The sequence below is a fragment of the Erinaceus europaeus genome, chromosome 10 (genome assembly GCF_950295315.1).
Source record: "Erinaceus europaeus chromosome 10, mEriEur2.1, whole genome shotgun sequence".
Classification (NCBI taxonomy): Eukaryota; Metazoa; Chordata; class Mammalia; order Eulipotyphla; family Erinaceidae; genus Erinaceus; species Erinaceus europaeus.
In genome coordinates this window covers 14,464,498-14,480,225 of record NC_080171.1, presented here as the reverse complement: position 1 = coordinate 14,480,225, position 15,728 = coordinate 14,464,498, and the positions used below count along the sequence as shown (strand labels likewise).

Below are 15,728 nucleotides of genomic sequence, written 5' to 3'. Positions count from 1 at the left end.
GGGGTGAAAAAGAGGGAGACAGACAGAGGGACACCTGCAACACTGCTTCACTACTTGCAAAGATTTTTTCCCCCTGCAGGTGGGGACCAGGGGCTTAAACCATGTCCTTGTGCATTGTCACATGTGCACTCAAACAGTTGTGCCACTACCCAGCCCCTTGGCTATTTCTGAATCACTTCCTCTATTCAAGCCAAGTGAGCAGTCTCCTGGGTGAAGACCAGGTACCAGGTAACCTGGACACACTTAATATATGGCCGTGGTCCGTCTCACCCTCTGGCTTCTCACATTCCCCTCCACGTTTGTCTAGAGGAAACTTCCTCTCCCTGTAGTACTGAATGCCTAATATTCCCTGAAGGAATTCACTAAGAAGTACAGCAAGTTTTTCATAGCCAGCTTGGCCACATTCACTGAGAAGTTTCTGCTGCAGTTGGATGAAGTGGTCACCATTGATGACATCCAGGTTGCAAGTAAGTGAGGCTACTAGCTGGTGCCCTCTGCCTAAGCTGTTGGTGGGGCTACAGTGATGGCCTGCTCTCTTCTAACGCCTCCAGAGTGAAGACAGAGTCTCTCTGGAGAGGGCTAATGGGCCTTTCTGCTTGCTTTCATTGAAAGTATTTTCTTTTAATTGAAAAGGCAAATCCCAGGGAGTCAGGCAATAGCTCAGTGAGTTAAGCACACGTGGCGCAAAGTGCAAGGACCCGTGTGAGGATCCCGGTTCGGGCCCCCGGCTCAGGCCCCTGGCTCCCCACCTACAGGGGAGTCGCTTCAAAAGTGGTGAAGCAGTCTACAGGTGTCTGTCTTTCTCTCCCCCTCTCTGTCTTCCCCTCCTCTCTCCATCTCTCTGTCCTATCCAACAATGACGACATCAACAACAATGATAACTACAACAATAAAACAAGGGCAACAAAGGAGAAAATAAGTAGAAAAATTTAAAAAAAAGAAAAGGCAAATCCCAAATATGTCAAAAAGGTTATATAGAAAAAAGATGAAACTTTCATAATCATGTTTGCATTATTTCTAATTTTTTAATTTTTAAAAAATATTTGTTTATTTCCTTTTGTTGCCCTTGTTCTTTTATTGTTGTAATTATATTGTTGTTGTTGTTAATATTGTCGTTGTTGGATAGGACAGAGAGAATTGAAGAGAGGAGGAGAAGACAGAGAGGGGGAGAGAAAGACAGACACCTGCAGACCTGCTTCACCGCCTGTGAAGCGACTCCCCTGCAGGTGGGGAGCCGGGGGCTCGAACCGGGATCCTTATGCCGGTCCTTGTGCTTTGCACCACCTGCGCTTAACCCACTGCGCTACCACCCGACTCCCCTAATTTTTTAATTTTATCTTGTTATAGAAAAGAGAGTAGGGGGCCGGGTGGTGGCATAGCTGGTCAGGTACACTTAGCACCGCGTGCAAGGACTTGGGTTTGAGTCCCTGCTCACCACCCGCAGAAGGAACGTTTCATGAGTGAAGCAGGTCTGCAGGTGTCTGTCTGTCTTTCTCTTCCCTTCTTAATTTCTCTCTGTCCTCTCAAATAAATAGGAAGGAAAAAAATGGAAAAAATGGTCACTAGGAGCAGTAGGTTCATACTGCAGGCACCAAGCCCCAGCAATAACCCTGGAGGCAAAAATTAAAACAAATAGATAAATAAATTTAATTTAAATTAAAGAATAAGTAAAGTAAATTTTTAAAAAGAAAATAAGAGAGAGCGCTATTAGAATAATATTCCATTCTCTTCAGTGCTAGGGATCAAACCCAAGTTCTCATAAATGCAAAACATGTGCTCTACCACTGAGCCACCCTGCCAGCACTAATAGTAAATGGTTTTTATATTCTTGAAATAGAAATAACTTTAGGAGAGCCAGAGGGCATAAAGGAAATGTCTGGTGCTTCTCTGTGGCCAAAATAAAAAGAGAGATGCTGAGAGATGGAAAGACACCACAAGATGGAAAGATGTTTCAAGCAATTTGCAGGTCAGAAACAGGTCTAATATCCCTGTGGTGCAGAGAGCTCTAACAGGTTAAATACTATTTAAAAAGAAAGAAAAAACAAAAGGAAGAAGAAAGAAAAGAAATAAAGGATAAATGTGTGTCATTCAAAACATTGGGTTGGAAGAGTCACGATGCACTTTAGCATAGAAAAATACATCATAACTTCCTCAACAACCCAGTAAGAGCATTCATATGGCCAGTAAATGTTTCGATTTCCCAGTGACGGAAAATAGGCGTATAAATGTTGCTAAAATACCATTTTTCAGGCCAGGTGGATAGCTCAGCCTGTTAGAGTACCAACCCAGGAGTTACAGGTTCAATCCCTGGCACCACTTTATACCACAGCGGAGCATAGTCCTGGTTCTGGTTCTGGTTCTGGTTCTCTCTCCCTCTCTCTTTCTTTTTTTACTATTTATTTAAAATTTTTTATTTATAAAATGGAAATATTGACAAGATTCTAAGCTAAGAGGGGTACAGTTCCACACAATTCCCACCACCAAAACTTCATATCCAATCCCCTCCCTTGATAGCTTCCCTATTCTTTATTCCTCCAGGAGTATGGACCCAGGATCATCATGGGCTGCAGAAGTTGGACAGTCTGGCTTCTGTAATTTCTTACCCACTGAATATGGGCATTAACAAGTCAATCCATACTCCCGGGCCCCCCCCCCTCTCTCCATATATATATATATATCTTTAGTGGGGCAGGGCTCTGGGGAAGTAGGGCTCCAGGACACATGGTGGATGGAGTCTTCTGCCCAGTGAAGTCTGTTTGGCATCATGGTAGCACCTGGTGGCTGAAAAAGAGTTAAGATATAAAGCAGAACAAATTGTTGACTAAGCTATCTTTCAAATAAATAAATGTCTTTTTTACAATTTTTTAATTTTAAGTTTTCACCAACAACCTGTCAAAGATCTTTATGATTAGTGATAACCAACATTCAGATGCCCAAGCACCACAGAGACACCTAGGGAACTACAGATGGGTCCAAGTCATCTGAAGAACCCTCTGTCACTGCCTGCTAAAATTCCTCATGACTGTGTGTACTATTTTATAAAAAAAACCTATTTGTTTATGTACTTACTTATTTACTTACTTACAAGAGAGAGAACCAGAGCATCACTCTGACACATACAGTGATCGGAACTGAGCTCAGGACCGAATGCTTGTGAGGCCATCACTGTTGCTTCTGTGTCGCCTCCCAGACCACAGCATCTGCTTTCAGTATCTGTATTCTGGACTGACAGAGTCCTAGAAGTGGACTTTCTGGGAGAATATGTAAATGGTAGGTCAGGAGATAACTCACCCAGTAGAGCACACACCTTGCTGTACGTGAAGCCCTAGGGGTCAAGCCTTAGCACCACATGGGAGCACCATGGAGAGTGGAAGAGTGCTGTGATCTCACTCCTTTCTCTACCTAATTTTCCTTTTCTTTATCGAAAATAAAGAATTGAAAAAATGGGGCAAGTGGGCTACTTAGCAGTATTCTGCATTTGCAGGCTTCTTTATTCATTCCCTGGGGTTGCATTTAAAAAAAAAGATATGTATTTTGAAATATTGGTCATCTTCCATTACTGGAAATCTCTCCATTCACTGTGAACCTTAAGGTCTGCAGAAACACTGGATCTGAGGCCAGAGGCAGGGACATAGAGAAACTGGCAGGGAAGACAGTTCAGTACCTCAAAGGAGCTTCCAAGTTGGAAAGACCCTCCACACCAGGCCCAAGGAGGCTCTGACAGGCTGTGAATGAAGCAACCTGGCCCCAGACATCCACAGCAGACCAGGGTGCAAGGAGGGCAGGTCCTGCCTGATCACTCTCCCCTCACAGACAAACCCAGTCAGAAAAGCACACTGAAGAGCGGGTCAAGGAGTGGACAGTGAGGACCACCCTTGCATGTGGGTAACTCTTAGTTCAGAAGCCATTTGAGTTAGTGTCAAAGAAGCTTCTACAAGCACAGCTGGGGACTTAGATGGAAACAGTGAGGTCAGCAACTCATGCTTGGGACCTCAGAACCAGAAGTAGTGCCCAGACACACCTTGTGTCCTTCACCAATGCCTCTTGCCTCTCCCCTGTACTCACTTTCTCTGTGAGAGGGTGCATTGCCTTCCCCTGGAGACACTGAGTAGGGAGGTGGGGAGTGAGCCTTTCTGGTGGGGGGTGGGCCTAAGCCCTGGAGTCTCTAGAGGTGAGGTCAGGGAAAGCCCCTCTGATCTCAGCTTGTGGGTGAAGCCATAGCTGTATCCTTTGTTTGCCAGAGGTGGAACGTCCCAAGCAGAAAACATCGATCCTCATACGAAGGAAACTCAATGGGCTCTCCCTGGAGGAAGAGAGTGAGAAGCCCCTGATTGAACGTGGAAGTAGGTAAGAGCAGAATGGGACGAGAACTAGCAGAACAATATGTGTGGCTGCATTTGCTGGTGGGGCAGGGGTGTTGGGTGGGCAGCTTAGGGACACAGGCTCTGGAATCTGACAGACCTGGTGACCTTGGAAAGGCTTTTCAGTCTATGTTCTAGACCTCATGTCCTCATCTGTGGCATGGGCTCTGATAGGGTATTGATAGGGTGTCTCAAGAAAGAGAGGCAAGGAGAGGAATGGTAGAAGAAAGGTTTTCACTCCCCCAAGAGAGGGCTGGAGGCAATGAACCTCATCCCCTGGCTTTTATGAGTGGTTGTGGGGGAGGCGGGCCGTGGTTGCAGGTAACAAGACCTTGTTTCTGTGTCGGGTGGTGGAGCACCTGGTTGAGCACATATGTTACAATGTGCAAGCACCCAGGTTCAAGCCCCGGTCTCTACCTGCAGGGGGGAAGCTTCACAAGAGGTGAAGCACGGCTGCAGGATTCTCTCTCTTTCTCTCCTCCTTCCTACCTCCCCCTGCCTCTCAATTTCTGGCTGTCTCTGTCCAATAAATAAAAGATAATTTTTTTAAGCCAAAAACAAGACCTTGGTTCTTTCTCTCAGCACATCCTTGGATGGTTGACACATTCGTTGTGTCTGCCCCCTGCAGGATGGGAGTAGGGGATGGTTTGCATGGGGCCACCTTGAAGCATTTGATACATGTGACTATTTATTTTCCCCTGTGGAGACAAGTTTGTCTCTCTGTTAGAACTATGAGTGATAGACCATGCACAAGCTTAACAGATTCTATTGTGGGTTATCAGCCTGCCTTACATGGTATTTTGTATCAAATGACATATATATTTTTAATTTTTTAAATTTTTATCTATAAAATGGAAATATTGACAAGACCATAAGATCCCAGGTGTCCAACAACAGATGAGTGGCTGAGCAAGTTGTGATCTATATACACAATGGAATACTACTCAGCTGTAAAAAATGGTGACTTCACCGTTTTCAGTCGATCTTGGATGGACCTTGAAAAATTCATGTTATGTGAAATAAGTCAGAAACAGAAAGATGAATATGGGATGATCTCACTCTCAGGCAGAAGTTGAAAAACAAGATCAGAAACTAAAACACAAGTAGAACCTGAAATGTAATTGGTGTATCGCACCAAAGTAAAAGACTCTGGGGTGGGTGGGTGGGGAGAATACAGGTCCATGAAGGATGATAAATGACATAGTGGGGGTTGTATTGTTAAATGGGAAACTGGGGAATGTTATGCATGTACAAACTATTGTATTTACTGTTGAATGTAAAACATTAATTCCCCAATAAAGAAATAAATTTTTAAAAAAAAGATAAGAGGGGTCGGGCGGTAGCACAGTGGGTTAAGTGCACATGGCACAAAGTGCAAGGATGGGCCTAAGGATCCCAGTTTGAGCCACCAACTCCCCATCTGCAGGGGGGGTCACTTCACAGACAGTGATGCAGGTCTGCAGGTGTCTGTCTTTCTTTCTCTCCCCCTCTCTGTCTTCCTGTCCTCTCTCCATTTCTCTCTGTCCTATTCAACAACAAAAACATCAATAGCAATAATGATAACCACAAAAACAATAAAACAACAAGGGCAACAAAAAAAGGGGAAAAACAGCCTCCAGGAGCAGTGGATTTGTGGTGCAGGCACTGAGCCCCAGCAATAACCCTGGAGGCGAATAATAATAATAATAATAATAATAATAATAATGGTACAATTCCCACCACCAGAACTCCATCAAATGATATTTCTAAAGATTTATGTCTTTCTGAGAGAGAAGGGAGAGAACCAGAGCATCATTCTGGTACATGTGACGCCAGGGAGTGAATTCAGGACTTCATGCTTATAAACCCAGTGCTGTCACCATTCTGTTACCACTTGGGCTTTTATGGAGTATTTTGAAGAGAAAGTTAAGTGAGGGAGTACTTGGAACACTCCTGGCAACTAGTTCACAAGCGATAAGAACCTACAGATAGGAGGCATAAGGGAGGGCTGGGGGCCAGGAGGTGGCACACCTGGCTAAGCGCACACTTTACAGTCTTCAAGGATGCAGGTTCAAGCCCCTGGTCTCCACCTGCAGAAGGAAAGCTTCCCAAGTGGTGAAGCAGGGCTGCAGGTGTCTCTCTCTCTTCCTCTCTCTCTCTCTCTCTCTCTCTCCCCCACCTCGCTCAATTTCTCTCTGTCTCTGTCCAATAGTCAATAAAATTTAAAAATATAAAAATATTATAAAAAGGAAAGGGAGGTTCTGTCATGGTATGAGGTGGCTGGTGGTCCTGGGGCCACAGCAGGTACCACCACGTGTGACCAGGGCACTCAAGTCCTTGTCCCCTGTGCCCTGAGAGTGAAACTCTGGAAGAAGAAGAAGAAGAAAGATGATCATTTTTTTCTAACCCAGCTAAGTTCCTAACTGTGCCTCTCACAGAAAAGTAGGCAAAGTGGCCAGGAGCAAGTGGTGACTGCCACCCGGCTGGATGAGGACATGGAAACCCACCAGAGGGAAGTAGCTTGAGGTGTGAGCTGCCCCCTGCCCCAGACAGACCCCTAGACTGACTCTGCCCTTGGATCCAAAATGGATGAAAATATGAAGTTGCATCATGTTAAATGCCCAGTCGGGCTCTTCTTTCAATGAAGACACTTATTTAAAAACAATATTTATTTCTTTTATGGCTAGAGAGGAGTGAGAGATCGGAGCCACAGTCTGTCACATGTGGTGCCAGGGATGGAACTTCACATACGCAGGGGCTGCACTCTTCCTGCTGAGCCACCTCCCAGGCTAAAGACATTTATCTTATTTGTATTTTTTATGCTGTTATTTTAGATAGAAGCAGAGAAAGAGAGTGAGTGAAGGAGATCACAGCACCGAAGCTTCCTCCAATGTGGTCGGAACTGGGCTTGAACCTGGTTCACATACAGCAGAACAGCTATTTTACCAGCCCTCAATGAGACATTTAATGCATGATAATTTTGTGAAAAAAATATAAATATTTGGGGTCTTGGTGCAAGATGGTGGAAAAAGACTTAATTTGGGGGGTGAGAATGTTTTGTAGACACCTACTGTGGGAAAATGAGAGATTGTTTCCATGTGTCAGTGACTGTACTATAAGCCTTTAACTCCTCTCCCTAACAAAGTGATTTAATTAAAAAAAACCAAAACCTCACTTTCTCATCCCAACTTCATATTGGAGGTGCATTGTGATGGTGAAAGCGAGTCCACCGGACTTTATTTTTGTTGTCACCAGGACTTCAGAACTCTGATCCAACCTCTTAAGAAAAAAAAGACAGAGGGGCCAGGTGGTGGTGCACCTGGTTGGATGCACATGTCACAGTGCACAAGGACCCAGGTTCAAGCCCCCAGCCCCCACCTGCATGGGGAAAGCTTTGCAAATAGTGAAGCAATGTTGCTGGTGTCTCTCTGTCTTTCTTCCTTTCTATCTCTCCCCCCCTCTAGATTTCTATCTCTATCCAATAAATAAAGATAAAAAACAAACAAACAAACAAAGACAGAGATGGAGGAAGAGAAGGCAAGATACCACACACAGCACCAAAGTTGTCTTCAGTGAGGTTTTGGCTGGGCTCAAACCGGAATCATGGCACAGGACAAAGCAGGCCTGCCCACACATCTTTTACATGCATGTCTACTTGTAGGAAGTGGCCAGGAATCAAACCAACTGAGCTCACCATCCAAACCAAGATCCTCTTCCGGAAAACGGCATCCATCACCACCACCAAGACAACCCTGGGCCACCTGGCAGCTGTGGAAGCCCGAGACGCTGTCTACCTGGTAAATGGAGGCGAGGGGAGGGGCGGGGAGAGGTGGAGGGGCCATCCCTGGCATTCTGTCTGTCATGGAGTGCTCTGACAGATGGGCTTGGCTACGCTGGACACACTCCGAAAACAGTGAGTGTGATTCTCACTGTGTGAGACCTAGCACTGGGGAAGCCCAGTTCCGGGACAAGCCACTCACACTAGGGAGTGGAGGAAGACACTTTTTTTGGAGGTGCAGTTGAGTAACAACAAGAGGACAGAGACATCAGAGACTCAGGCAGTGGAGTCTGACTCCCTGCTGCAGTTTCTGGTCTGAATGTGACACATGTCCTTGAGTCTCCTGACAACCCCGGGGAGCAGGAAAAATTGTTGCCTCGTGCTACGAGTGAGCACCCAGAGGCCTAAAGAAGTGTGTCTCCCTTATTGCCACTGCAGAGCAGAATAGCCAGGGTTTGAAACCAGTGCCTACTGGACCTCCCCACCCCAGGCCTGCCTAAGGTGCCACTTGTGGGGGCCTCTGGACTCTGAAGGTGCATGGATCTTGGGTCCAGGTACCAGAGAGAAACCTGATACTGCCCAGAGGTAGACTGACCTTGGTACTGAGAAAACGCCAAGTCCTAGGGCCTGTCCTCCCCCAGCCACCATGCCAAACCGCATACAGAAATGGCGGTCTTTCGTGAAGAATTCAGTGAGGACTACCTGAGGAAGCTGAGACCCGGCACTCCAGGGAGGCCACAGTGCAGGAGGACTGTTGGGATAGAAGGAATGCAGAGCTGGAGGGGGGGGTCTGTCCTAGTTCCTGCTCAGCCTCTACCTATTGGATGATACCAGGCAAGCCTCTGTGCCTCAGTTTCTCCATCTATAAAATAAAGACAATAGCTAGGCCTGAGTGATCAGCCATGGGCACATTACAAAGGAACTGGTTTGTAGAGCTCTTACCAGGGCCTGGAGCCGGTGAAGGGCTAGCAGCTGGCAGGTGACAGCATTCTTGTAGCGCAGAGCCCAAGACTCCCTCCTCATGTGGCCCCCTTCTGTTGCCTCATTCCTAGAAATATCTAGCAGTACTGGAGGAGGAGTTGAACAAGATTCGGGATGAAAACACTTTGCAGGTGAAGGAAGCTCAGCGCTGGAAGGACAGCTGGAAGAACTCTGTGCACATCATCCAGAACTTGTACTCTAATTCTAACAGCATGTCCAAATAAAGGCCCATTTTATATGAACCCTTTCTCTATTCATTCATCCATCTCACCACCCACCCATTCATGTAGTCATCCACCCACTCCCCATCCATATATCCACACTCTCCATCCATCCATTCATCCCTCCTTCCATCTACTCATCCATCCATCCCTCCATCCACTCATCCATCTATCCCTCCATCCACTCATCCATCCATCCATCCACTCATCCATCCACCCACTCATCCATCCCTCCATCCACTCATCCATCCATCCACTCATCCCTCCATTCTCTCATCTCTCCATCCACTCATCCATCCATCCACTTATCCATCCATCCACTTATCCATCCATCCATCCGTCCATCCCCACACACACACACCTTACCCACCTACACAAACTTTCTCTGTGCCTGGCATTATAGCTTCAATGACCAGGACATGGTGTAGTCCCTGCTTATAAAATATCACTTCCAGCGGTCAGGTGGTGGTGCACCTGGTTGAGTGAACATGTTACAGGACATAAGGACCCAGGTTTGAGCCCCTGGACTCCAACCTGGTAGGGGAAACCTTCATGAGTGTTGAAGCAGTATTGCAGGTATCTCTCTGTCTCTCTCCTGCTCGCCCCCTTCCCTCTCAATTTTTGGCTGTCTCTATCTTAAAAAAAAAAAAAAAAAAGACATCACTTCCAATGAAGAAGACAGAGGAAAAAGGGGAAGTCCCATATAATTAGCAGGGAATATGAATAAGAAGAATGAATCACTTAAAATATAGATCAGTGACTCAAAGGTAATGGTTCATGCTTCAGCTTGGCAAAGGAAATAACTAAAACTTATGAAGACAGAGTCTATTTTACAGCTAACAAAATGTGAGTTATAATTATGACCATTAACTGGTCCCTAGAACCAGTAAAGACTTGACCTAGTGTTAATAGGTTATCTCTGGCATTCCGCCTGACCAAATTCCAGTGTTCTAGCAAACATCCAGGCCTCCTCAACTTTGACCCTGTAAGACTCAGTCCATCTCTTTGGCAGCCTCCATGCTACTGTTCCCCTTACTGATTTCCTCCTCTTCCATCCAGTGGTCTAGTCATCTGTCAGTAGCTTTTGGCATCATTTGCACAGGCTATCTGAGTTCCCTTCTTGATGTCATGAAATTCTGTTTCCTATCCATGGTTTGCATCCTGACTTCACATCAGTCTGCATTTCCACATGCTTTGTCTCCGTTAATGACCTGAGGAGACAGCCTTGCCTTCATTGGACAGGTCTGGATGCTCAACCAGGAGGAATGAGTTAGTTGAAGTCACACCAGCAGTACAGAACCCAAGCAGAGTTCAGGGCTCCCCCAAAGCAGACAAAGACTTCGAGGGGCGAGTTCTTTGTTTTTGGAGATGACACCAAGAAACAAGTGCCAAGACAAGGGGGTGGGGTGGGCCTAGAAAGAACCAGGAAGGAGGAAAAGCCTTGCTGGGCTGGGGGCTGGGCAGTAGCACACCTGGTTAAGCGCACATAGTACAAAGCACCAAGACCCACACAAGGATCCAGGTTCGATCCCCCACTCCCCACCTGCAGGTGGGACACTTCACAAGCAGCTAAGCAGGTCTGCAGGTGTCTGTCTTGCTCTCTTCCTCTCTATCTCCCCATCCTCTCTCAATTTCTCTCTGTCCCATCCAATAAAATGGGGGTGGGGGAGCCACCAGGAGCAGTGGATTCCTAGTGCGGGCACAGAGCCCTAGCGACAACCTAGAGGGAAAAAAAGAAAGAAAGAAAGAAAGAAAGAAAGAAAGAAAGAAAGAAAGAAAGAAAGAAAGAAAGAAAAAGAAAAAAAGAAAAGCCCTGCCTTGATGGTGGCCGTTGCTGTGAGTGGCCATGTTCAGCCTCCCAGGAAGACAGCCCACCGCTGGGCCACCGGCCTGAACTGGTGAGTAGCTTCCCTGACAGGAACACTTCAGCCCTTCCAGCCTCACTTGTTTGCAGGGCAGGAAGCTCTTGTGGTGCCTGAGAGACACTCAGGCAGGAGGTTGTTCCAGAAGAATGACATCCCACCTCTGCCAGTCTTCATTTCCCTGTTACCCTTTTTTGTTCACTAACTTCCCCACCAGTACCACCCCTGTCAGATCCCTGGAACTGGGGGATCAAGCACCCATGTTAGGAATTGTTCTGTGTAGGAGCCCACAGGGGAGAGTCCTGAAGCAGGGCCCAGCCCACAGACAGATAGGAACTTGGGTTCTGAGTCTGAACTGCACCCTGAATCTTGTGAGTGAACTTGGGAGCAAGTTCTCCCCCAGAACAGGACCAGGGAGCCTCTGCCTGGTAGGAGGAACTCACAGTCCGGAGCAGGGAGATGGGAAAAAGCAAAAAAAAAAAAAAAAATCATGAAGGAAAGAAGAAAGAAGCAGGCACTGCAGAGTGCTGGCAGGGAAAGCTGGGGAGTCACTGGGTGGGAGGCGGTGAAGGCATCACTGAGCGGCACTGGCTGGGAGTTGCACCAAGAGGGAGCCAGCCTCAGCTGAGACTGTTGCCCCAGCCTCAAGGCAGAGGCCCTCAGTTAACCCATGACCAGATTCCTGTTCCACACAAATTGCAAGATATTGCTTGATCGGATGGATGAAAACAGATAAATTGACAAAGGAGGGAATAGAGAGGGGAGGGAAAGAGATACACACCTGCAGCTTTGCTTCACGGCCAGTGCTGCTTCCCTTCTGCAGGTGGGGATCTCGGTCCCTGTATATTATGTGTTTTCTACCAGGGCACCACCACCTGGCCCTTCAATTATGAGATATTTAATGTTCACAATACAAAATTGCTAGATTTGAGGTCAATTTTGTGAGAAACAGATCATGAACACAATCAGTCAGTCCCCAGGGCCTGACCATCTCTCTTCTCTCTTTCTTTCTTTGTCTCTGTCATCTCTCCCTCCCTTCCTCTCCCAGCCCCAGGCTTATTATTTTTTTAATTTTTATTTATAAAATGGAAACACTGATAAGACCATAGGATAAGAGGGGTACAACTCCATACAATTTCCACCACCAGAACTTCTTATCTCATCCCCTCCCCTGATGGCTTCCCTATTTTTTATCCCTCTGGGAGTATGGACCCAAGGTCATTATGGGGTGCAGAAGGTGGAAGGTCTGGCTTCTGTAATTGCTTCCCCGCTGAACATGGGTGTTGGCAGGTCAATCTATACTCCCAGCCTGTCTCTCTTTTTCCCTAGTGAGGCAGAGCTCTGGGGAAGCAGAGCTCCAGAACACATTTGGTGGGGTCGTCTGCCCAGGGAAGTGAGGTTGGCATCATGGTAGCATCTGGAACCTGGTGGCTGAAAAAGAGTTAAGATATAAAGTAGAACAAATTGTTGAGTAATCATGAACCTAAAGGCTGGAATATTGCAGATGAACATTTGGGGTCTCCATTTTGGAAATAGCTAGTAGGTCTATTTTAGGTACATTCCAAAGGACCATGACTTCTCTAGTTTTTCCTTGAGCCTGACCTCTGATATGCAGGTGGGCCCAGGTTATTGTCTGGGGAGATGATGTCATGGCTAGAAAGCTGGATCAGGGAAGAGAGTAGCTCCCAAATATGGGGAAAGTGTATAAATATTGTAGACTGTAAACCACATTGATTTGATCTGGGGCCCATATTCAGCACAGGACCCAGGCTTATTCCTAACCTCTACTCAATGTCACTTCTGACCTGGAGTCTCTGGCTCAGCGATGTCCCCTCCCTGACCCACTGCTCACTGGCGCGGGGCTGGCTCCTGTTACCAAAACTTGACCAGCTCTCCCTCCCAGTCCTCCGCTGTATTTTCACTGCAGTGCCAGCTCTTTTCTTCCGCGTTTTGCTTGTGTGCTTTTCTCCCCGCGCCAGACTGTGAGCTCCTCGCAGGCAGAGACCCCTGATCCTCTTCCTCGGTGCATGTTCAACACGAGGGCCTCTGACACAGGGGAATGCTGGGTAGGGTGTGTGGTTGGTGAGTGGATAAATGGGGGGGGGGGTTCCTTGGTCCTCCTTTTCTCACTTTGGATCGGCTCTTTCTTTGGAGATGGGCACTAGCAACTGGAGGTTCAATTTGGCTCTGAGGCAGGGAATCCACCAGAATGACCTCTGAACAACCCTTCACTGCTCCAATTGCTTCAGCAAAGTTTAGTAGCTACTGCTGACACAGGAGGCTTTCTGCCCCCTGCTGCCCAGAACTAGCACTGTCCCCCGGGCTGGCACACAGAACACATTTTCCCCCTCCCCTCTCCTCCCATCCTCTCCCCTCCCCTTCCATCCCCTCTCCTCCCCATTTCCTTCCTTTCTTCTTCTTCTTCTTCTTCTCCTTCTTCTTCTTCTTCTTCTCATTCTTCTTCTTCTTCTTCTTCTTCTTCTTCTTCTCCTTCTCCTTCTTCTTCTTCTTCTTCTTCTTCTTCTTCTTCTTCTTCTTCTTCTTCTCCTTCCTCTTCTCCTTCTCCGTCTCCTTCTCCTTCCTCTTCTTCTTCTTTTGCTTAATCATTACTGTTCATTTGTATATTTTTAAGATAAATATTATGGGGCCAAGCAGTGGCATGATTGAGCACATACATTACTACGTGCAAGGACCCAGGTTAGAGCCCCATTCCCAACTGCAGGGAGGAGGCTTCACAAGTGGTAAAGCAGATTTGCAGATGTCTCTCTTTCTACCTTCCCACTCACCTCTCAATTTCCCTTTGTCCTATCAAAAAAAAAAAAAAGGAAAAATGGCCACCAGAAGTGGTGGATTTATAGTACTGGCACTGAGTTACAATAATAACCCTGGTGGCAATTAAAAAAATAAATATATTGAAAATATTTTTGTTTGTTGTATCTTTTATTTTATTTTTAATATTTTATTTATTTCCTTTTTGTTGCCCTTGTTTTTTAGTTGTAGTTATTATTGTTGTTGTTGTTGCTGGCTAGAACAGAGAGAAATGGAGAGAGGACGGGATGACAGAAAGGAGGACAGAAATATAGACACCTGAAGACCTGCTTCACCGCTTGTGAAGCGACCCCCCTGCAGGTGGGGAGCCGGGGTTCGAACCGGGATCCTTATGCCGGTCCTTGTGCTTTGCGCCACGTGCGCTTAACCCGCTGCGCTTCCGCCCGCCCCCCTTGTTTTATCTTTTAATGAGGGAGAGAGAGCAGTACAGAAATCAAAGAACTGCTCAGCTCCGGCTTATGGTGGTGCTGGGGATTAGACCTGAACTGTGGAGCCTCAAGCACAAAAACCATATTTCACACCCATTATGCTGTCTCCCCAACCCAAAACAGGCCCCTTTATTTAGATAACCTCAGGGTAATTGTTCTCCAGAATTCCAGAGGACAAAGGACAAGGACCTGCAGGATCCCGAGATCATACAAGGCTCCTCAGAAGCCCCCTTTGCCATTTTCCTCTGTCCTTCACTCTCTGGACTTCCGTCTTCACTCATGAGACATCCTCACCTCAGCCAGTCCAGTGAGCACCTCTGCTCTTCCAAATGAGGACTCTCCCCCCAAATCCAAGAAGGACTTGTCTTGTCCCAGACTCACTATACAGTGTTCTGGCAAATTCTTCCCCTACCCCAAATCTTTATCCAGCCAGGTCCCCAAGCCTCTTTAAAATACCCATGATGGGGAGGAGGGTGGTCGGGCGTAGTGCGGTGGGTTAAGCGCACGTGGCACAAAGCACAAGGACCCGCCTTAATGATCCCAGTTCCAGCCCCCGGCTCTCCACCTGTAGAGGAGTTGCTTCACAAGTAATGAAGTAGGTCTGCAGGTGTCTGTCTTTCTCTCCCCCTGTCTTTCCCTCCTCTCTCCATTTCTCTCTGGCCTACCCAACAACAATACATCAACAACAACATCAACAACAACAATATCAACAACAACAATAATAACTACAACAATAAAACAAGGGCAACAAAAGAGAAAATAAATGATAAAACCATTTTTTAAAAAAAGACCCACAGGGCGGGGCCAGGTAGTGGTGCATTTGGTTGAGAACACATGCTATAATTCTCAAGGACCTGGGTTCAAGCCCTTGGTCCCCACTTGTAGGGGGAAAAGTTTGCAAATGGTGAAGCAAGACTGTAGTGGTCTCTCTCTCTCTGTCTCTCTGTCTCTCTGTCTCTCTCTCTCCTTCTCTCTCCCTCTTTTCTCTAAATTTCTGGTTGTAAAAAAACAAATTTAAAGATATTCCCCCCCCCCCCGGGCACAGAAAGTATTTCCTTGGCCCCTCAGGACACAGCGGGCCATTAAGGGAAACCTAGAGTAGCAGACACTTGGTGAACATTTTGTACACTTTAGGGTCACCAACTACAGGCACCAAAAATTTATACAGAAAACACCGAGGCCTCCTGTCCTATAACTCATGTGACTCTTAGGGCTGTGGGCTGTCGCTCCAGTGCCCCCAGTCCAGCCCTTTCATGGTCAGTCTGTGGATATTTGGGATTCCCTGGCCA

The 15,728-nt window shown here is 46.8% G+C and overlaps 1 protein-coding gene across 3 annotated transcripts in view; it reads left to right on the top strand.

The window, feature by feature from the left end:
• CCDC180 (coiled-coil domain containing 180) overlaps positions 1-9,341 on the top strand; it is an 88,556-nt gene extending 79,215 nt beyond the window's left edge. For all 3 annotated transcript variants that reach the window (XM_060199125.1, XM_060199128.1, XM_060199126.1), the window contains 4 exons: positions 356-467; positions 4,242-4,347; positions 8,002-8,137; positions 9,171-9,341. In XM_060199125.1, coding sequence (XP_060055108.1) covers positions 356-467; positions 4,242-4,347; positions 8,002-8,137; positions 9,171-9,323 — 507 coding nt within the window. In that variant the 3' untranslated portion in view covers positions 9,324-9,341. The remainder of the gene's footprint in view (positions 1-355; positions 468-4,241; positions 4,348-8,001; positions 8,138-9,170) is intronic.
• The last annotated feature ends 6,387 nt before the right edge of the window (positions 9,342-15,728 follow it).